This window comes from Ictalurus punctatus, chromosome 14 (genome assembly GCF_001660625.3).
Source record: "Ictalurus punctatus breed USDA103 chromosome 14, Coco_2.0, whole genome shotgun sequence".
In the NCBI taxonomy this organism is placed as follows: domain Eukaryota; kingdom Metazoa; phylum Chordata; class Actinopteri; order Siluriformes; family Ictaluridae; genus Ictalurus; species Ictalurus punctatus.
This window is the reverse complement of record NC_030429.2, coordinates 25,457,789-25,480,085: the sequence shown is the minus strand read 5'-3', so window position 1 is coordinate 25,480,085 and position 22,297 is coordinate 25,457,789. Positions and strand designations below refer to the sequence as shown.

Here is a 22,297-nt window from a genome sequence, read left to right as displayed (position 1 = left end):
CCATCTGTGTGGGCTGAAACCTGACCACACCACCCAGTGTGTGTGTGTGTGTGTGTGAGAGAGAGAGAGAACACCTGACTTGTGCACAAGTGCACACATGCCGAGCTCACGACTATATTAACCATCGTGTCACCCAAAACACACACACACAGAGCTGTAGGCTTTCTCTAGGATAATAATACAGTAATACCTGCTTAATTATACGTTAAAAAGTTGCGCATGATTGTAACAGGGAAAAAGCTAGGCTGGATGATGTGATACGACAAAAATAATAATCATATCATGATATTTCAAGACATTTCTCCGATGCCCGATGAGGATCGCGCTATGTGTCATAGCAATCCGCCTGAAATACAGCAGGGTTACATTTCAGATTTAACCTTTAAAAATTTCATTCACGATACGTTTTTTAAATGTTTATAAATATAAACTAACACTGGGTTTTTTTTTTATTTTATTTTTTTTACAATTTATACAATTATAAAGATTGGAAAAAAAAACCCTGTTCAATCCACTGAGTTTAAATAAAATAAAAACAAAACAAAAAAAAGAATTAAAATTATATCATGAGACCCTTAATATCTCAGAAATAGGTAACAATCTTAGCGTCAAAATTGATCTCATTATTGATGTTATTTTATCGTCATATCGCCCAGCCCTAGTAAAAAAAAAAAAAAGATAAATTGGTAACATTGACATATTTTTTTATTTGTATTTTTTGCTATTTAAAAAATGTACTCCTATCTTTCTACGTGATTGTGCACTGAAAAAAAGGAAAATCTTTTTTTTTGTCGTTTATTTATGTTTATTTCAAAACTTTTTTTTTGCAACATAATTATTTTCAGGTGAGAAAAAGTAAGAAAAAAAAAATATAAGAAAAAAAATACCTGCAATGAATCGATGCAATAATTTAAAAAATAAAATTTTATCCACAATATATATATATTTTTGCGCATTTGTTAACGGTAGTTTTGTGAAGCTACGGATCTTTGGCTTATTACTAGGGTTCCTTCAGGTGAGAGAAACACTGTTGTAAAGACCATAAAACAAATCTTTTTGTTCAAAAAGTGTACACTGGGGGGAAAAAACCCCCCTGTGATAGAATTGAAAAAATTGCTTCAACCTGTTGCAGTACGTTTTTGTCGTTTTTTCTCCGCTGAATAAAAAGCTGACTTTTTTCAGTTGACTGTAAAAATTCCTCGCAACAACTTGACACCATTTTTTTTTTGTTTGTTTTATCCAAGGCTAAATTTTTTTCCCCCAGCATGCGAGTGATAATTGGTGCCAGAACAGAATGTAAAAAAAAAAAAAGAAAAGAAAAAGAAAAAAGATAAAATTGTCCTTTGAATGAATTCGAATCGTTACAGGAAATAAATCAGCGACAGGGTGGTGTGATGATGTCGAGTTTCTGTTTCCAGTCAAAAATGGATTATTTTCCAATAACGACACATCCCGAAGTGTTCTACTCCTCTTGTAGCACAGCAATTTGCTAATGATTACAATTTTTTTTTTTAAATTTTAATTAAAGAATGATACGCCATACTTTTTATCCATTTATAGTTACATTCAATGTTAAAATGATACCGCTTTCTGATGTTTAAGCTTCTTGAACACATCCTGTGTTCGCTGACACGGTGGAGGATGTAGACCCGTTTTGGTCTGATCTGGAAGATCGTTAGAGCTTGGGTGTCAATGAGTTTATGGATGAACTGGCGCTATTATATTGTTCTAATGGGTAAACAGATATTCGGTATAATTATACGGTTATTACCCGGTGACCTACTTGGCAAGAAATTCTATTTGCCGCACAAAGCTGACTCACTTGTGAGGGATTTTTTTGGGGCCTGTAACCTGTAATTTTACTGGTGTTTATATCCCTGCTATTGGAATAAATCTCTGGCAGTTATCCCGTATCATACATATACCTCACTCCCGGATTTGCTCTTTGGAAGGAGTTTATTTGGGAGCGAGTCTAGGATGGTGGGATGGGAGCGGCATCGACCAATCAGCAGCGGCGTTTAATGTAGTAGAATGGCACATATTCTGCATGCAGTACATAATGAAGTACTGATTTTCCACTACAAGTCCCTGATCCCACATTTGTCATTAATATCCGTTGCTAACTGATCTTAACTGCAGCTAAGGTCATTTTGGTGGAGCTTGTAATAGACTTGGGACAGTTGGCGATAGAATTATCGATAGAACTATCGTGACGGCCATGACGACGCGACCGTATTGGACGATCGGACGACGTTTACAGGAAAACTCGGTGTCTGCATTGAATTTTATTTCATATCAGTAATGAGGTTAGTTACAGAGTAACTAAGTTAGTAAATCCCCCCCCCCCCCCCCCCAAAAAAAAAAAAAAAAAACAGTTTTAATTCCAGGTTGTAAAGCAACAAAGTAGTAAGTATGCCAAGGGGGGTAAATACTTTTGCAAGGCACTGTATGTCACGGAATTTGTCACTTCATGTAGTGGCCGGATTTTTAGAACAATGGTATGAGGTTTGGGACGTGGCCTAACGAGCTGGAATCTCGTCCTGTCAAGGAAATTAAACAAAAACAAATGTTCTTTTAGCTCCTGTCTCCATCCATCCATCCATCCATCCATCCATCCATCCATCCATCCATCTTCTATACCGCTTATCCTTCCTTCAGGGTCGCGGGGAACCTGGAGACTACCCCAGGGAACACCGGGCACAAGCCGGGGGACACCCTGGACGGGTCTCCTGTCTCCACATGTCTAGCTGATGATTTAAAGTGGCGTCTGTGCTGTTACTCAGTGATACAGAGCTCTGAAACATCTCTGTGACATCAGATCACAATCCAGACCTCCATTCTGTCTCCAGAGCTGCGACAAGTCCTGATGATCAGATGATCAGATGATCAGATGATCAGACGATCAGATGATCAGATGATCTGTCTCAACATGCTCTACACTGTTCTGTCTGCTGCTTTATCACCTTCTCCTTTCCCCCCTTCTTTTCTCTCTCTCTCCTTTCCCTTTCCCTCTCTCCCTCTCTCTCCTTTCTCTCTCTCTCTCTCTCTCCCTTTCTCTCTCTCTCCCTTTCTCTCTCCTTTCCCTCTCTCTCTCTCTCTCTCTCTCCTTTCTCTCTCTCTCTCTCTCTCCCTTTCTTTCTCTCTCTCTCTCTCTCGCTCCCTTTCTCTCTCTCTCTCCCTTTCTCTCTCTCTCTCCCTTTCTCTCTCCTTTCCCTCTCTCTCTCTCTCTCCTTTCTCTCTCTCTCCCTTTCTCTCTCCTTTCCCTCTCTCTCTCTCTCTGTCCCTCTCTCTCTCTCTCCCTTTCTCTCTCTCCCTCTCTCTCTCTGTCCCTCTCTCTCTCTCTCTCTCTCCTTTCCCTCTCTCTCCTTTCCCTCTCTCTCTCTCCTTTCCCTCTCTCTCTTTCTCTCCCTCTCTCTCTCTCCTTTCCCTCTTCTTTCTCTCTCCTTGTCTTTTTTTCCCAGCACCCAGTCATGCAGCTCACAAAAATATCACAAAAGCACAACTCACTAGTGAACTCCATCACATATTCAATCTCTCTCTCTCTCTCTCTCTCTCTCTCTCTCTCTCTCTCTCTCTCTCTCTCTCTCTTTCAAGCTTTCTCTCTTTCAATTTGTTTATCTCTCACTCCCCCCTTCCCTTTATATCTTGGGCTTGTAGTACATCATCAGTCTGCCTGTGCGTCTTTCTGTCTTTTACACTTTCTCTCAATTTCACTTTATCTCTCTCTCTCCTTCATTCTCATTATCTCTCTCTCTCTCCTTCACTCTTTCACTACATCTCTCTCTCTTTCACTATCATTATCTCTCTCTCTCCTTCACTCTTTCACTACATCTCTCTCTCCTTCACTATCATTATATCTCACTCCTTCACTCTTTCACTACATCTCTCTCTCTTTCACTATCATTATATCTCTCTCTCCTTCACCCTTCATATGTCTCTCTGTATCTCTTTGACTTTTTCACTACATCTCTCTCTCCTTCACTCTTTCACTATGTTTCTCTCTCTCTCACTATCATTATATCTCTCTCTCCTTCACCATCATTATATCTCTCTCTCCTTCATTCTTTCACTACATCTCTCTCTCTTTCACCATCATTATATCTCTCTCTCCTTCACTATCATTATATCTCTTTCTCCTTCATTCTCATTATCTCTCTCTCTCCTTCACTATCATTATATCTCTCTCTCCTTCACCCTTCATATGTCTCTCTGTATCTCTTTGACTTTTTCACTACATCTCTCTCTCCTTCACTCTTTCACTATGTTTCTCTGGTCTCAGTATCAGTACTAACATGCAGTATCAGTACTAACATGCAGTGTCAGTAGTAACAGACAGTGTCAGTACTAACATGCAGTGTCAGTAGTAACATGCAGTGTCAGTAGTAACATGCAGTGTCAGTAGTAACATGCAGTGTCAGTAGTAACATGCAGTGTCAGTACTAACATGCAGTGTCAGTAGTAACATGCAGTGTCAGTACTAACATGCAGTGTCAGTAGTAACATGCAGTGTCAGTACTAACATGCAGTGTCAGTAGTAACATGCAGTGTCAGTACTAACATCCAGTATCAGTACTAACATCCAGTGTCAGTACTAACATCCAGTGTCAGTACTAACATGCAGTGTCAGTAGTAACATGCAGTGTCAGTAGTAACAGCCAGTGTCAGTACTAACATGCAGTGTCAGTAGTAACATGCAGTGTCAGTAGTAACGTGCAGTGTCAGTACTAACGTGCAGTGTCAGTAGTAACATGCAGTGTCAGTAGTAACATGCAGTGTCAGTAGTAACGTGCAGTGTCAGTAGTAACATGCAGTGTCAGTAGTAACATGCAGTATCAGTACTAACATGCAGTGTCAGTAGTAATATCCAGTGTCAGTACTAACATGCAGTGTCAGTAGTAACGTGCAGTGTCAGTACTAACGTGCAGTGTCAGTAGTAACATGCAGTGTCAGTAGTAACATGCAGTATCAGTACTAACATGCAGTGTCAGTAGTAATATCCAGTGTCAGTACTAACATGCAGTGTCAGTAGTAACGTGCAGTGTCAGTACTAACGTGCAGTGTCAGTAGTAACATGCAGTGTCAGTACTAACATGCAGTGTCAGTAGTAACATGCAGTGTCAGTAGTAACATGCAGTGTCAGTAGTAACGTGCAGTGTCAGTACTAACGTGCAGTGTCAGTACTAACGTGCAGTGTCAGTAGTAACATGCAGTGTCAGTACTAACATGCAGTGTCAGTAGTAACAGCCAGTATCAGTAGTTCTTCCTGATATCAATAATTCATCGCTTTGTGCTCTGGAGCATGGAGCATCAGTTCAGCAGCTCATATTAAAACACACACACAGACACACACGCACGCACACACACACACACACTCCCTACTGTGGTGTAGACGCAGGGTTATAATGTGTGTATCAGTGGGGTTTATCGGATGTTCTGGATGCAGCGACGCACTAAACTAAACCACAGGCACCTATTACATTTATTAGTAAATGATTAGTAAATCAAGCTCATTCTGTTCCCTCTGTTTCAGCATGGAGGAGGCGTGTCACTCGCTTCATTTACATCCTAATTCATTCCATTTACGTGTGTGTCTGTGTGTGTGTGTGTGTGTGTGTAGCAGATGGAGCTCTGCAGTGGCAGTTTATCTCCACTGTGAGAGTCCATGTGACTGCTGTTCACACTGAGACAGAGCGAGAGAGAGAGAGAGAGAGAGAGGAGAGAGACTATATATAGACAGTGAGAGACCCAGACAGAAAGACAGATCCAAAGAAAGATCTCTCTCTCTCTCTCTCTCTCGCTCTCTCTCTCTCTCTCAGTTCCAGCTCTTCCTCTCAGTTTCGATCTGTCTTTTGGTTTAGCATTAATTGTAAGAGCTGTATAGCAGACACTCATCCCGTCTATACCTTAATATCCATCTTAATGGCTCTCTCTCTTTCATCCGTTATTTCTCTGTCTTTTCCGGTGGATGGAAAGGCAGCGTGGACGAGGACAGATGTATTTTAAAGATTTAGTTGTGAACCAGTCGAGAATCTTCTTCTCTCTGATGTAAACACTGCGGAGGTGTCACGGCTCAGCAGCAGCTGCCGTCTCTCTCTGAAATGTTAGTCAGAGGTCTGTGTTTTCCTCTCGCTGACGCCGTCACGTCTGAACATAAGACACACACACACACACACACACACACACACGCCGGCTGCAGATTCAGAAAGATAGCCGGAGTCTCATGTGTTCTTGATCAAAACAGGACGTTTGTGTGTACTCTGACCTCTACAAGGTCAAAGGTTAAGTCGTGTTAGCTGATGTTTGGGTGACGTTTATACTCTGACGCGTAGACATTTTCACACTTCAACATAAACCTGACGTTACACACGTCCTCAGTGGAAAATTAAACTACAAGCAGTGTAAAAAATCAATAAATAAATGCTACCAGCCTGAGACAACAAGACAGCAGATCCATGTCAGGGTGAAGCTTGGTTATGGCGGCCATGTTGGAATTTTTGGGGGTTTTCTTTGGGGACCGTTGCAATAACAACCTCATGTTATAGTAACACACTTTAATTACTGTGATTGATCATCTCACAGCCTCACTATATTCACTCTATTCTAACTATATTCTTCTCCAAAAAGGTCACATGACCGGACAGACACGCTGTCTGAAGTTCAAACGTCGCGTCCGTGACCATGACATTGTCCCAGCGGTATACTTTCGGACATTTTTTAACCGTACGAGCGTCTTCCAGTGAGACAGGCTTCCCAGCAGAATCCTTTTAGTGGGCTAAGAACCCTCGATCATCCAATAAACCCCTAAAGAATCCTTGAAGAAGCATTTTTTTAAAAGCAAAAAAGTACCAAAGATGTTAAGCTAAAGGTTCAAATGCCCGACAGGTTCCACGTATAGAGAAGGCATTTTAATACATACACTATTAAAAAAAAGATTTAGCATGCAAACCAAGGGTTCACTGGACGCTTAAGCTAAGTATGCTAGCTTCCAAAATTAGGTTCTACTCGGAACCTTTTCTGAAGAGTGTGTACAAAGGTATGTTTGAAGCTGCATCTTTGAGTCGTTACCAAACAGAGCTCAAATGGCGGATTGTTCAGAGGCAGGAAAACCAAATCAGACCCCGAGGAACAGTGTTCGGGTGATGTGTTTGAAGTGAGGCCCCCTGCTAGGCAAATATCTCACTGCTGGATAGCACATGAGCGTGAACTGGATGCTAATGACGCTCTAACTGGATGGAAGTGAAACCGTAATGAATGCTCAGAGCTCTAAAGGCATCAGCATGTGAACAAGCGCTGCAGTGGTTAACTGCCAGTCTGGTAGTTAGTACCGATTAGCGGAGATAGACGAGGCTTAGTGCTCGCGTTGGAGAACATGGTGGAAGCCCGAAACTCACCGAGCTGACGCTGATGAAGTAAGCGTGATTGGTGATGCGCTAACCAATCAGCAGTGAACACCGTTTGAAGCCCCGCCTCTCAGGACCATCAATAGAAAAGCGCTGACGATTTTGTAGCATTGTATTTGATTATTTATCGGTACTTTGTTTATAGACTTGACTCGGAGGCCGGAGAAGCGGGACGAGGAGCCCCTCAAAGCCGACGACACCACCGTCACCGATTCCTCTCTGATCACCGACCCTCCCTCCAAAACAGAAACGCCCGTCAAACCCGCCAGCAGACCCAGCACACCTGCAAACAGCGCCGCCCCTCAGAGCAAAAAAGGTACTGCACCGTATTAGATACGGCTACACGTTAAAAAAATGTAAAGCTCCAACAAAAATAGTTTTTTTTTTTGGTTTTTGATGGACGTACATGTTAATGCGAAATGATCTTTGTGATTGAAATTACGACATCAAAAACAATAAAATAGCCAGACAAACCCGGTTCTTCTAATGTTTCTAAAAAAACGTATCTGATCTGCGACCTTTATTTTTTTAAGTGTTGTTAAGAGACCAGGTTTATTAACACAAGACGGTTTGCAAGAACTTAGCTAACGACCGCTCATGAGCGTGATGCCAATGTAAACAAATACATTCAAAAAGCCTTGCTGAAAATATTTACATTTACACTCACACATCTGTTAGGCAGGTGTGTGTAGAGGTGTGATGAGTGTTGTGTATCAGTGCGGTGAGGTGTGTGTGTATCAGTGTGTAGAGGTGTGTTGTGTATCAGTGTGTAGAGGTGTGTTGTGTATCAGTGTGTAGAGGTGTGTTGTGTATCAGTGTGTAGAGGTGTGTGTGTATCAGTGCGGTGAGGTGTGTTGTGTATCAGTGCGGTGAGGTGTGTGTGTATCAGTGTGTAGAGGTGTGTTGTGTATCAGTGTGTAGAGGTGTGTTGTGTATCAGTGTGTAGAGGTGTGTTGTGTATCAGTGTGGTGAGGTGTGTTGTGTATCAGTGTGGTGAGGTGTGTTGTGTATCAGTGTGTAGAGGTGTGTGTGTATCAGTGTGGTGAGGTGTGTGTGTATCAGTGTGTAGAGGTGTGTTGTGTATCAGTGTGTAGAGGTGTGTTGTGTATCAGTGTGTAGAGGTGTGTTGTGTATCAGTGTGTAGGGGTGTGTTGTGTATCAGTGTGTAGAGGTGTGTTGTGTATCAGTGTGTAGAGGTGTGTTGTGTATCAGTGTGTAGAGGTGTGTTGTGTATCAGTGTGGTGAGGTGTGTGTGTATCAGTGTGTAGAGGTGTGTGTGTATCAGTGTGTAGAGGTGTGTGTGTATCAGTGTGTAGAGGTGTGTTGTGTATCAGTGTGTAGAGGTGTGTTGTGTATCAGTGTAGTGAGGTGTGTTGTGTATCAGTGTGTAGAGGTGTGTTGTGTATCAGTGTGGTGAGGTGTGTTGTGTATCAGTGTGTAGAGGTGTGTTGTGTATCAGTGTGGTCAGGTGTGTTGTGTATCAGTGTGTAGAGGTGTGTTGTGTATCAGTGTGGTGAGGTGTGTTGTGTATCAGTGTGTAGAGGTGTGTGTGTGTATCAGTGTGTAGAGGTGTGTTGTGTATCAGTGTGTAGAGGTGTGTTGTGTATCAGTGTGGTGAGGTGTGTTGTGTATCAGTGTGTAGAGGTGTGTTGTGTATCAGTGTGTAGAGGTGTGTTGTGTATCAGTGTGTAGAGGTGTGTTGTGTATCAGTGTGTAGAGGTGTGTTGTGTATCAGTGTGGTGAGGTGTGTTGTGTATCAGTGTGGTGAGGTGTGTGTGTATCAGTGTGTAGAGGTGTGTTGTGTATCAGTGTGTAGAGGTGTGTTGTGTATCAGTGTGGTCAGGTGTGTTGTGTATCAGTGTGTAGAGGTGTGTTGTGTATCAGTGTGTAGGGGTGTGTTGTGCATCAGTGTGTAGAGGTGTGTTGTGTATCAGTGTGGTGAGGTGTGTTGTGTATCAGTGTGTAGAGGTGTGTTGTGTATCAGTGTGGTGAGGTGTGTTATGTATCAGTGTGGTGAGGTGTGTGTGTATCAGTGTGGTGAGGTGTGTTGTGTATCAGTGTGTAGAGGTGTGTTGTGTATCAGTGTGTAGAGGTGTGTGTGTATCAGTGTGTAGAGGTGTGTTGTGTATCAGTGTGGTGAGGTGTGTGTGTATCAGTGTGTAGAGGTGTGTGTGTATCAGTGTGTAGAGGTGTGTTGTGTATCAGTGTGTAGAGGTGTGTTGTGTATCAGTGTGTAGAGGTGTGTTGTGTATCAGTGTGGTGAGGTGTGTTATGTATCAGTGTGTAGAGGTGTGTTGTGTATCAGTGTGGTGAGGTGTGTGTGTATCAGTGTGTAGAGGTGTGTTGTGTATCAGTGTGTAGAGGTGTGTTGTGTATCAGTGTGGTGAGGTGTGTGTGTATCAGTGTGGTGAGGTGTGTTGTGTATCAGTGTGGTGAGGTGTGTTGTGTATCGGTGTGTTGTGTATCAGTGTGGTGAGGTGTGTTGTGTATCAGTGTGGTGAGGTGTGTTGTGTATCAGTGTGGTGAGGTGTGTTGTGTATCGGTGTGTTGTGTATCAGTGTGGTGAGGTGTGTTGTGTATCAGTGTGGTGAGGTGTGTGTGTATCAGTGTGTAGAGGTGTGTTGTGTATCAGTGTGTAGAGGTGTGTTGTGTATCAGTGTGGTGAGGTGTGTTATGTATCAGTGTGTAGAGGTGTGTTGTGTATCAGTGTGTAGAGGTGTGTTGTGTATCAGTGTGTAGAGGTGTGTTGTGTATCAGTGTGTAGAGGTGTGTTGTGTATCAGTGTGTAGAGGTGTGTTGTGTATCAGTGTGGTGAGGTGTGTTGTGTATCAGTGTGTAGAGGTGTGTTGTGTATCAGTGTGTAGAGGTGTGTTGTGTATCAGTGTGTAGAGGTGTGTTGTGTATCAGTGTGTAGAGGTGTGTTGTGTATCAGTGTGTAGAGGTGTGTGTGTATCAGTGTGTAGAGGTGTGTGTGTATCAGTGTGGTGAGGTGTGTTGTGTATCAGTGTGTAGAGGTGTGTTGTGTATCAGTGTGTAGAGGTGTGTTGTGTATCAGTGTGTAGAGGTGTGTTGTGTATCAGTGTGGTGAGGTGTGTTGTGTGTCAGTGTGTAGAGGTGTGTGTGTATCAGTGTGCAGAGGTGTGTTGTGTATCAGTGTGGTGAGGTGTGTTGTGTATCAGTGTGGTGAGGTGTGTTGTGTGTCAGTGTGGTGAGGTGTGTGTGTATCAGTGTGTAGAGGTGTGTTGTGTATCAGTGTGTAGAGGTGTGTGTGTATCAGTGTGGTGAGGTGTGTTGTGTATCAGTGTGTAGAGGTGTGTTGTGTATCAGTGTGGTGAGGTGTGTGTGTATCAGTGTGGTCAGGTGTGTGTGTATCAGTGTGTAGAGGTGTGTGTGTATCAGTGTGTAGAGGTGTGTTTTGTATCAGTGCGGTGAGGTGTGTTGTGTATCAGTGCGGTGAGGTGTGTGTGTATCAGTGTGTAGAGGTGTGTTGTGTATCAGTGTGGTGAGGTGTGTTGTGTATCAGTGTGGTGAGGTGTGTTGTGTATCAGTGTGGTGAGGTGTGTTGTGTATCAGTGTGGTCAGGTGTGTTGTGTATCAGTGTGTAGAGGTGTGTTGTGTATCAGTGTGGTGAGGTGTGTTATGTATCAGTGTGTAGAGGTGTGTTGTGTATCAGTGTGTAGAGGTGTGTTGTGTATCAGTGTGTAGAGGTGTGTTGTGTATCAGTGTGTAGAGGTGTGTTGTGTATCAGTGTGGTGAGGTGTGTGTGTATCAGTGTGTAGAGGTGTGTTGTGTATCAGTGTGTAGAGGTGTGTTGTGTATCAGTGTGGTGAGGTGTGTTATGTATCAGTGTGTAGAGGTGTGTTGTGTATCAGTGTGTAGAGGTGTGTTGTGTATCAGTGTGGTCAGGTGTGTTGTGTATCAGTGTGTAGAGGTGTGTTGTGTATCAGTGTGTAGAGGTGTGTTGTGTATACGATGCGTATCTGTGAAGGTTAGTTTGAATGGACCCCGGGTGTGTTTTCCTGTCCCTGTGAGTTTACACAGCAGTGTGATACAGCACTGATACGCACTGATTCTGCTCCACACCATTCAGCTTCACGACAGCAGGGAGGCGGAGTGAGTGTAGCACAGTCACTGCTCAGCAGACTCGCACAACGACAAGTGGCCGGTTGTTTTCCCAAAATACTACATCCTACTGGAGCACATGGCGGCGCACGCCACGGTGGCGCTTCATCAACCTTCTCTCTGTTCTGCTTTTAATCGACCAGATGGTTGCGGCTCGACACCAAGTCATCGTCTGTGTAGAGCGGTGCCCAAGTGTGCTCCATAAACATCTTACTGAGAAGTTGCCATAGAAACAGACTGTCCCGTGTTAGATTCGCATGGTAAATCTTGCATAAGCTGCGTAGGATAGCACAGAGAAACACACACACACACGTATTATGGTGTAAACACACACACACACACACACACACACACACACACATCGCAATGCAAGAAGTACGTCTGAATGGACATATTGAGAGTCAGTTAAATTTGTCCTTCTTAGGAACGTGAACATTCAGTAATTAAGGGGTCAAAGTCATGGCATGACATGATTCTGTTGCTAATAAGAATCTTAAATAGGAAGAATTACAATGATAAGACATAGTAGTGCTAAGTAAGGCAAGTGATCTAGCTAGTTAGCAGGCTGTTAGGAACCTGGAGCCCTATTTGTAATAAGAAAAGAAAAGACAGCCAGAGGGAATATGGACAGCCAGGGGCACTAGGTAAATGGAACGATAGAGGGGTGTATATTCACTGGTATCAGCTGAACGAAAAACTAGGCACATGTGAGAATGAAGACACAGGTGAGAGACTAGACATAATTGAGACATTAGACACAGGTGAGAAAGTAGATACAGGTGAGAGACTAGACACAGGTAAGACACTAGACATAATTGAGACATTAGACACAGGTGAGAAAGTAGATACAGGTGAGAGACTAGACACAGGTAAGACACTAGACATAATTGAGACATTAGACACAGGTGAGAGACTAGACATAACTGAGACACTAGACACAAGTTAGAAAGTAGACACAGATGAGAGACTAGACACAGATGAGAGACTAGACACAGATGAGAGACTAGACACAGATGAGAGACTAGGCACAGGTGAGAGACTAGACACAGATGAGAGACTAGACACAGATGAGAGACTAGACACAGGTGAGAGACTAGACTCAGATGAGAGACTAGACACAGATGAGAGACTAGACACAGGTGAGAAACTAGACACAGGTAAGAAAGTAGACACAGATGAGAGACTAGACACAGGTGAGAGACTAGACACAGATGAGAGACTAGACACGGGTGAGAGACTAGACACGGGTGAGAGACTAGACTCAGATGAGAGACTAGACACAGATGAGAGACTAGACACAGGTGAGAGACTAGACACAGATGAGAGACTAGACACAGATGAGAGACTAGACACAGGTGAGAGACTAGACACAGATGAGAGACTAGACACAGGTGAGAGACTAGACACAGGTGAGAGACTAGACACAGATGAGAGACTAGACACAGATGAGAGACTAGACACAGGTGAGAGACTAGACACAGGTGAGAGACTAGACACAGATGAGAGACTAGACACAGATGAGAGACTAGACACAGATGAGAGACTAGACACAGATGAGAGACTAGACACAGGTGAGAGACTAGACACAGATGAGAGACTAGACACAGATGAGAGACTAGACTCAGATAAGAAAGTAGACATTATTATTTCAAAACAGATATACACATATCATCACCTGAGAGACAATGGGTAACACTCCTGCTGTTGTTGCTTTTGTTATTATGATCATTATGACCGATGTTATAAGTATCATTATTATTCATATTTTGGTGGGGTTTTTTTGACGTTACGCAGATGGGGTGAGCTCGGAGCAGAAGCAGAAGCTGGCTAAACAGAGGAGAGAGGAGAGGTCCAAGTACCTGGGTAAGACACCTCATCTGATCATGAGTCTGATATGTAAGTCTTTAATGCAAATATTTTTATTTAGGGCATGGACTTGTTAACCACTGTCCCTCTGAACAAGGCATTTAAGTGCTAATGAGATATTTTATTCACACAGTGGATATGCATTTAGACGTCTTAAAACATACCCACACATCCTTTCCTATTCTCTGAAGCTATAATATACGTATAATATATATGATATATAATAATTATATGTGTTACATCAGCTTGTAATAGAAACTAGTGAATATTCTCCAACCCTACCTTTGGCATAGTAAGAGAACTGAGGGATTGAAACTTGACAGCTGTTCTTCTTTGTTGTTTTTAACGCTTCAGAACAGAGAACCCACGAGCAAGGTAAGATATGCGGCGACATTTGAAAAAGGTGGTGGTTTCATCGGTCAAACCTTATTTCAATGTTTTAATAAATTTTAAATCATATTTCCTGATTTGTCATTGTAATCATCTCCTTGGTCTTTCTTCATGTGAATTACCGTATATTCTGGACTCTTCTGGTAGGTGCTGCGATTTATGCGGTATACCAATATACCGTGTACATCGTCTAGATTTGCGTGATTATGCCATTCTGATTACTTGGTGGTTTTACGGTAGGCATGCTACTCCAGAAATTATGGTAATTTGGCTACCCAGTGTGGTAAATTATCATTACATGTACATTTACATTCATGGCGTTTGGCAGACGCCCTTATCCAGAGCTGAGCAGTTGAGGGTTAAGGGCCTTGCTCAAGGGCCCAGCAGTTGCAGGTTAGTAATGCTGGGATCTGAACTCACGACCTTCCGATCAGGAGTCCACTGCCTTAACCACTTAGCATTATTGTAGCAGCAGTAATCAAACAAAAGTTATGATAAAGTGAAGGATGTTTCAGAAGCTTTAGTAGTTTTCATCAGCTTAATATGTGTAAAGTGCTAAAACGTCAACAAAAAAAGGTGAATTTTTTTTGTATTGTAGCCGCAGTGATTGGACAAAAGGAAGCTCTTTATATAGGACATTAAAAGGGTTTAGCACTAAACGCCATGTTAAAATGAACTGAGCTTAATTCATCTGAAGTTCATTTAACTCAGTTTGACATTTCAAGTCGAGATGCAGCTTGACGTTAAACACACTTAAAGCAGATGAGCATTTACTACAAACAACATTGAGCGTGAAGCAGATGATATCGAGTGGAATTCCCAGTATGTACACGCCAGCTGCTGCTGCATGTGGGAAATATGTTACGCAGATGGAAAACTGCTTCGTGGTGACTATTCTTCTACAAACAGCCTTTTATCAAAAGAACTACAGCATTTGTACACTAACGAATGGGAAACCGCAGGGGCAGTTGTTGACCAAAAGTATTCAACCCCCAGTGCAAATCAGGTTTATTGTCAAAATGTACAGACTTTCAGCTGTTTACGATGAACACATCAAACAAAAGCCATTGAAATAGTTCAACAAGATTTATTTGTCGGAACGTCAGAGGTAATCCTGTCAAGAGATCTAAGGTTTTTACACATTTGAAACGTCTTCCACTCGGAACTTTAATTTGAAAGTAGGAGGGGTCGCTATTTTAATTGACAAAAGGTTACAGTTTTCGTCCACTAACGCTATCGCTGATGCGAACGGTAGATATATTGTAGTTGCTGGTACTCGAATGCAAAGACAGGTATTGTATACGCTTATAACTTAGGCATCCCTTTATTGTACAGTTTATGGAGTTACAGACACTTCCCACTTAAATTTTTGTGCCTGTTCTTGGGTTTTATAATGTTTATATAACCAGCGACAGTTATTGAGTAGCCATGATGAGCCGGAGGGGGGTTGTTTTTTTTTTTTTCTTCTTCTCAATGAAATATTTGAAGGGAGGACAGAAGAGAAAAGGTAAATGAATCACATGAAAATGAATCACATGTAAATGAATCACATGAAAATGAATCACATGTAAATGAATCACATGTAAATGAATCATATGAAAATGAATAAATAAATGAAAACATGAAATAATTCAACACGACGAATGCTTCAAACGGATTCCACAAATTCAACTGAAATGTTCTACTTATAATGTATTCTCCAGTTTCAAATTTATTCATCCCCCTGAATAGACTCCCTCACCAGTCCCATGACACGGACGTTAATTTCCTACATGCATGCATCAGGCCTTATAAATCAGAATTACGTCATCCATCAGTTTGCCTATTCCTGATGTTTATCAGTTTTCAGAGGAGCTGTACCTCCATAGAACCCAACATCCAGCTCTTTTAGCGCCGCAATGCAGTCATTTTAAAATCCTCACACTCCACAGAGCCCTTTATCTTTCTTTAGGGGAGTGAAAATCCCAGCTAACGCACCGCGGAAAGCCGCCTCAGCTCCGCAGATGAAAGGGAATGTTTTAATACCCAAACTGTGTTCCTCTGTTCACCCATGCTGTTTTCTTTAGCACAGAACGGCTAAGCTAACATGTAAAGCTAAAAGGATTACCGTGTTTTGTGCTCATAATAATCTCTAACGTGCAGTGAAACGTTAAAAAATAAAAAAACCGTATGATCTAAAATGAAGATTGTCATATTATGGAAGTATATGAGAGGACGGTCACCCTAGAAACCTATATTTATGTATATTTATACCACAGGACTGCTGTAGAATTCTGAATGCCGATTGGTCGAAAGGTTTTGATTAACATTTTAGGGAAGGAGTCTCCAGTTTCAGTCTCTGATCATTTTCAATGTTTAAATTGGGATTTAGCTCTCTAGCTGCTCCATAGTGTCATTGTATCCACTCATGCCAGTTAATTACCATGCTAGCTGTGGGGCAGGCTAGCTAATTACAATGCTAGCTAATTAGAACAACGGCTATTTAGCAAGCCAGCTAACAGGAAATGGTGCTATGGCGAAAAGTTCAGAGGATATAGACCGAGAAAGAAATTCAGACATTCAGATTAAAAATCCACTTCCTGTTATGTCGTCATCACACCCTTGCGCTGCAAGTGGCCACTTATGTGAGACGTACGCAGTTACACACTGGTGTTTTGTAACCGGAAGTCCACGAAGAAACAGGATAGAAGCACAGAGTAAAACACAGGAAAATAAGAAGCTTTGGAGAACTGAACTTCCTGTAAAAAATCAAAGCAGTTCCTCAGGGAGGTTTGCAGTCCTCAGTCCCATCTGGCCTGACCCCAGTGTGTGTGTGTGTGTGTTATGGTTAGGGCGCTAGAAAACAGGAAATACCAGTACGGCATATCGCATATTTTTTCTCCTTCAAGGAGAATGTAAGCATGCTGGGAAATGTAAATATGATCTCTTTTTAATCGTTATTTGATCAGGAAGTGAAATGAGGTCTGTGGTGTGCTCTGGGACAGCCGCGGGGCAGAAACACGAGGTTTTATTGCTCTCATTTGCAGTTGCCTCAGTCGGGGGCGCGCTGAGCTCAAAGCGCTCGGCGTGATCATGATCCGGGACGACGCAGTTAGTCAAATCTGTCCGGATTAAAAATAATTATCTGACAGTAATGAACCATGAAACTATAAATCTATATACTTACAGTAGACAGAAAGAGTGAATACATTTCGATTCAAACGGTAGCCAGTGCAAATTAGTCATGAGGCAGTCGGGTGAGTGTACGTACAGTCACCTCCAAAACTATTGGAACGACAAGACCAATTCATATATCTGTGCTGTACACTAAAGACATTCAGGTTTGGGGTCAAAAGACGGAGATGAGACGAGAGATTAGAATTTCAGCTTTTATTTCCTGGTGTTTACATCTAGATGTGTTAAACAACATAAAACATAAACCTTTTTTAGGCGAGCAAAATGCCTCGGATTGATTTCCCCCATCTTATCTCAGCTTCAAAAACGTCTTGCTTTTCTCCCATAGACAGCTCTCTGGTCTTCATGTTGGTTTATCCTTTTTAACAACAAATGCCGTCTGAAATACAGGAGAAACTGAGGGCTCAAACCAAGAGTCGATGTTCGGAGCTGTTTATTGTTTAAACAGTCAATCTAAGAGGACACACCTGGGTAACAAAAAACAACTGTTAGTCACATGTGCCAGTATTTTTGCTCGCCTACAAATAGGATGGTCTGATACAAAATGCGCCTATATGTTCATATTCTTCTCGTATTATTCATTTTTTGCCGAATTGGCCTCGCTGTTGCAATAGTTTTGGATGGGACTTTAGATGCTGTAATTAATAACATGCTGTAGCACCACCCTGTGTGTGTGTGTGTGTGTGTGTGTGTGTCAGTGTGGTTAAAATGAAACCTCCATGTTTCTCCTGTTCCTCCGTAGCGATGAAGAAAGCTCAGTGGCTGGAGAAGGAGGAGAAGGCTCGGCGTCTGAGGGAGAGTCAGCTGGAGGAGAGGAGGAGGAGGTTGGAGGAGCAGAGACTCCGGGCTGAGAAACGCCGAGCGCTCCTCGAGGAGAAACAGAGACAGAAACTGGAGAAGAACAAGGTCAGGACACAGTCTCTGTCTTCTTCTCTTGCTTTTAACTTTATCTTTAACGTTTAACTTTATCTTTAACGTTTATCTTTTTTTTTTCTTTTTTTTTAAAATCAAGTCCACTTCTTACTTTGTTATGTATTTCAGTGAGGTTTTTAGTTTAAAAAAAAAGCCCGTTTTTAGTTTTTTTTATTAAAAAAGGTATTTTTGTCTATTATTAGCCTTTTTTTCCCTTTTAGTTCTTTAGATTTCTGTTTTTTAATTTTTTTATTTTTACTATTTAGTCTTTTCTTTTATCTAATAGTCTGCCTTTTTTATTTTTAGTAGCTCGCTTTTAGTCTGGATTTTTGTTGTTGTTCTGTATTTATTCTGTAGGTTTTTAGCACCTTTCATTTCATTAATCGTTTAGTCTGCTAATCTTTTACTATTTTTCATTTTTTCAGTCAGAATTTTAGGTCTTATTTATTTATTTATTTATTTATTTTTCACTTCATTTCAGTCGTCCGTTAATTTTTAGTGAAGCCTGTTTATTTAAAATTTGTGAAAACTTTTTTAGTGTGTTTTTGATATTAAAAAACTTTTTTGTCAGCTTTTCATCACCTCTTTAGTTTTAGCATTTTTTCTTTTTTACGTCCGTTTAAGTCTGATCTTTTACTTTCTTGTCATTTCATTTACTTTTTTTTCCCTTTTGCCTGCTTATTATATCTAAGTGAAGCCTGCTTGTTATTTCTTAATAAAAAATGTGTTTTATTATTAACCCTCTTTATGTTTGTCTTTTTTTTTGTCTTTATTAGTATTAGTTTATTCTTCTGCCTTTTTATTATTATTGTGTCTTTTTTTGTTTGCTATTCATCTGTTTTTTTACTTTACTGATTTTTCTTTTGTCATTTCATTTTTTTTAATTATTACTACTATTTCTAGTAATATTGTAGTACAATACTACAATACTAATCAAATATAGTCAGTAAAAAAATATTGAACTTTTATCATTTAATATGTGATTCTTAACCTAAAAGTATGTGAGTGTGAGTGTGTGTGTGTGTGTGTGTAAATCTCTCACACCTGTTACAGTAGGATTGTAGAAATCTTAGCGTAGCATGGCTAGACACAGATCCAGTATGAGAGTTCAACACATGAAGAAACACTTCCTGTTTACAGTCACGTGACCATTAGAAAGCCAATAATACGTGACTTAGGATGGATGAATGAAACACGCCACTAGTATTATTAATATTATTATTATTATTATTATTATTATTAAATGTGTTATGAAAGCTTACTGGACATATGGTTTGTGTTCTGTGCAGGAGAGATACGAGTCCGCTATCAAACGGTCGACTAAGAAGACGTGGGCTGAGATCAGACAGCAGAGATGGTCCTGGGCTGGAGGACTGAACCAGACGTCACGCAGAGAGAGTCAGTGCTTTCAGTATTACTGATTATGTTAATAGAAGGAGGACACACACACTCACACACACACACACACACACACACACACTCACACTGGCTTTACTCCACTATCGTTGTCTCCAGCAACCTATCAACCGGCTCTGACGCAGCAGCCTCGTGCCATGAAAGTTTTTATGTGTCATTGCTGAGCATTTAAGGGTCTTCCAAAGAACTGGCCAGCTCCTTTTCCTCCTTCTTACTCTTCCGTATTTACTGACAGGAGATGCCTGTAAATCAGGGAGGTTCAACTAAATGGTTGTAAAGTTCCAGTTATGTAAAATTCCTTGCTAACAAACATCCGGATAAGAAACTGACATGAACAACAGATAACGTTTAATGTTTAGTTTAGTTCCGGTTTTTTTTTGTAGTGCTGCTTTCACATTGACGTTGGACTAGCACCATGGACTCTGAGAGACGTATTTTTAACCAAGCCATGCCGTCAGCTCGCTAATCTAAACCCAAGAAGGTAAACAAAATTAAAACTCTGTGAAACTCTTCTCTTTCTGAGCTAATGTCTCTTGACCTGTAGCTGGTCTCTGGGCTGACGAGCTGCCTTTAGCTGAATAAATTACGCAAATGCACGTGATTGGATAAACCTCACTGAATTACGGCCAGTTTTTATTTTTTATTCACACATTTACCGGATTTGCAACGGTATTTTCGTCAAGTTGGACCAGTTCGCTGAAGTACTTGCCGGGTCTGCATTCAGAGCGTTGTCCACCAGTTCAGTTCCCCTGCTGTAGATGGAAGAGGCATCGAAAAAGCACCATGGAGCGGGGCCCTACAGTACATTCTTAGAAATGATGGTTCCTCCTGGATTATTTGGATATTTACTGGGTGTTAACTTTATAAAGCCATTCTCGTTATATGTTCCTTCAGAGGGACAAACCGAAGAGCCTGTAAGGGTTCTAGATTCAACCTTTTCACCAAATGAAATCAGGCGTGAGAGTTCAGAGAGACAGACGGAGGTCACTGCAGTGGATTCTTACACATAAGTGCTGAGATTCTATTTTTTATTAGCGTGTAAGTGTGTGTGTGAGAGGGCACTGTGACGTCATAATGTTGGTCATAATGCTGTTGTATATGCTTGGTGATGTGTGTGTGTGTGTGTGTGTAAGTGTGTGTGTGAGAGGGCACTGTGATGTCATAATGCTTGTCATAATGCTGTTGTATATGCTTGATGATGTGGTTGTAGTGTGTGTGTGTAAGGGTGTGTGTGTGTGAGACGGCACTGTGACGTCATAATGTTGGTCATAATGCTGTTGTATATGCTTGGTGATGTGTGTGTGTGTGTAAGTGTGTGTGTGAGAGGGCACTGTGATGTCATAATGCTGGTCATAATGCTGTTGTATATGCTTGGTGATGTGGTTGTAGTGTGTGTGTGTAAGGGTGTCTGTGTGTGTGTGTGAGAGGGCACTGTGACGTCATAGTGCTGGTCATAATACTGTTGTATATGCTTAGTGATGTGTGTGTGTAAGAGGGCACTGTGACGTCATAGTGCTGGTCATAATGCTGTTGTATATGCTTGGTGATGTGGTTGTAGTGTGTGTGTGTGTGTGAGAGGGCACTGTGATGTCATAGTGCTGGTCATAATGCTGTTGTATATGCTTGGTGATGTGTGTGTGTGTGTGTGTGTAGGTTTGTTGTGATATGAGATTGATATCGCGATATGTGTGTTTACAGTATGCTATTCTGGGGCTGTTTGTGAAAAATGGGCCTCATTTATCTTCTAGTAAAGTTGTGTGTAAATGTTTTCATAGGCTAAGCGAAGAAGAAAACAGCATCAGATTTACAAAAGTTTACGTAATGCTAATTTTCTTTGTCCTCACACGTGTATAAATGATCAAGCGCGTTCACGACTGATTTACACTTAAACTTGACAGCGTAACCTGCAGTAATTCATCAGAAATTAAACGATTTAAAACCAATCAGATGAGGTTCACATATCTAAGTCCCCCTATACCTAAATGTACACATACTCAGGAGCAATCATAGGATACGAACATTTTTCCCAACTGGATTTTCATGAGTGATACATTTTTTTTGTGTATATGCTCCTGCAAAAACAATTTTGTTACCAGGTTGATAAATGAGGTCTAATGATTTTACCAGTTGCTCGTTAAATATAGTGTTTTTGTAAATGATTACAAAAATACAGTTTTTCTGAATGTCTTGGTGTATCGTGATACATAGTTTTGTCTTATCACTCATCTATACCTCAAGCTTTTCCCTTGGTTGTAACCCCATCACCATCGTATGAGCTGTTTCAATACATTGTTAGCTTACATTAAGTTTCTTTAGCACTAGACCCCCTGAAGTTCTTTTCTGGAAGTCGGTATACTAAACAACTAACTAACCTTCTTTTCATCTATTTGTAAAGTTGGCATTTGTCGAGCATTATCAGTAATTTATTAGCAAACAAAATGCAATCCCCTCTGAGGTTTTTACAATCAGCGGGTGAGGAATCAAGTGAGGAAATGAGTATAGACTTTAAGACTCTTGGTGCAGATTCCTTTTCGAAACAGCAACAAAAAATGTTACCTAGTTGATATCATGTTTTGTTAGCTAGTTAGACAACAAGTTAACAACACCAGCTATTAAAATTATTATTATTTAAAAAAAACAGGTTTGAATTTGGTTTAAAGGTAATCACAAACCAAAATATCACAAAAGCAAGGGTGGAAAATGAGGAAATATGACTGACAACTGAGGTATAAGGTAACATAAACATATAAAGACAGTGAAGAGAGGAAGAAAATGCTGGGAAGATCAACATTTACCTCAGATGTGTTCATAAATTCCTAGGAAAAGGCTTAGTATGACAAAACAACTGTGTGCTAACTAAATTTACCTCAAGTATTAGTTATATTTAACTCATTAGAGAGTGAGAATAGAACAGAAATGTTGGGTGGATCAACGTTTACCTCAGAAGTGTTGACTACACAACAATGGCCTAACTAAATGTACATTAGTTGTTTCCAATATTTAGTTAATAAAACAAT

General features: G+C 41.1%; 1 protein-coding gene across 5 annotated transcripts in view; it reads left to right on the top strand.

Moving 5' to 3' along the window:
- Positions 1-22,297, top strand: part of map7d1b (MAP7 domain containing 1b) — a 51,102-nt gene that overhangs the window by 13,619 nt on the left and 15,186 nt on the right. For 2 of the 5 annotated variants that reach the window (XM_017484994.2, XM_017484996.2), the window contains exons 2-5: positions 7,546-7,716; positions 13,317-13,385; positions 17,695-17,858; positions 19,154-19,262. In XM_017484994.2, the coding sequence (XP_017340483.1) occupies positions 7,546-7,716; positions 13,317-13,385; positions 17,695-17,858; positions 19,154-19,262 (513 nt within the window). Of the gene's footprint in view, positions 1-7,545; positions 7,717-13,316; positions 13,419-13,742; positions 13,764-17,694; positions 17,859-19,153; positions 19,263-22,297 lie in introns of all 5 variants that reach the window. The other 3 variants (XM_017484995.2, XM_017484992.3, XM_017484993.3) reach the window with 2 other exon arrangements.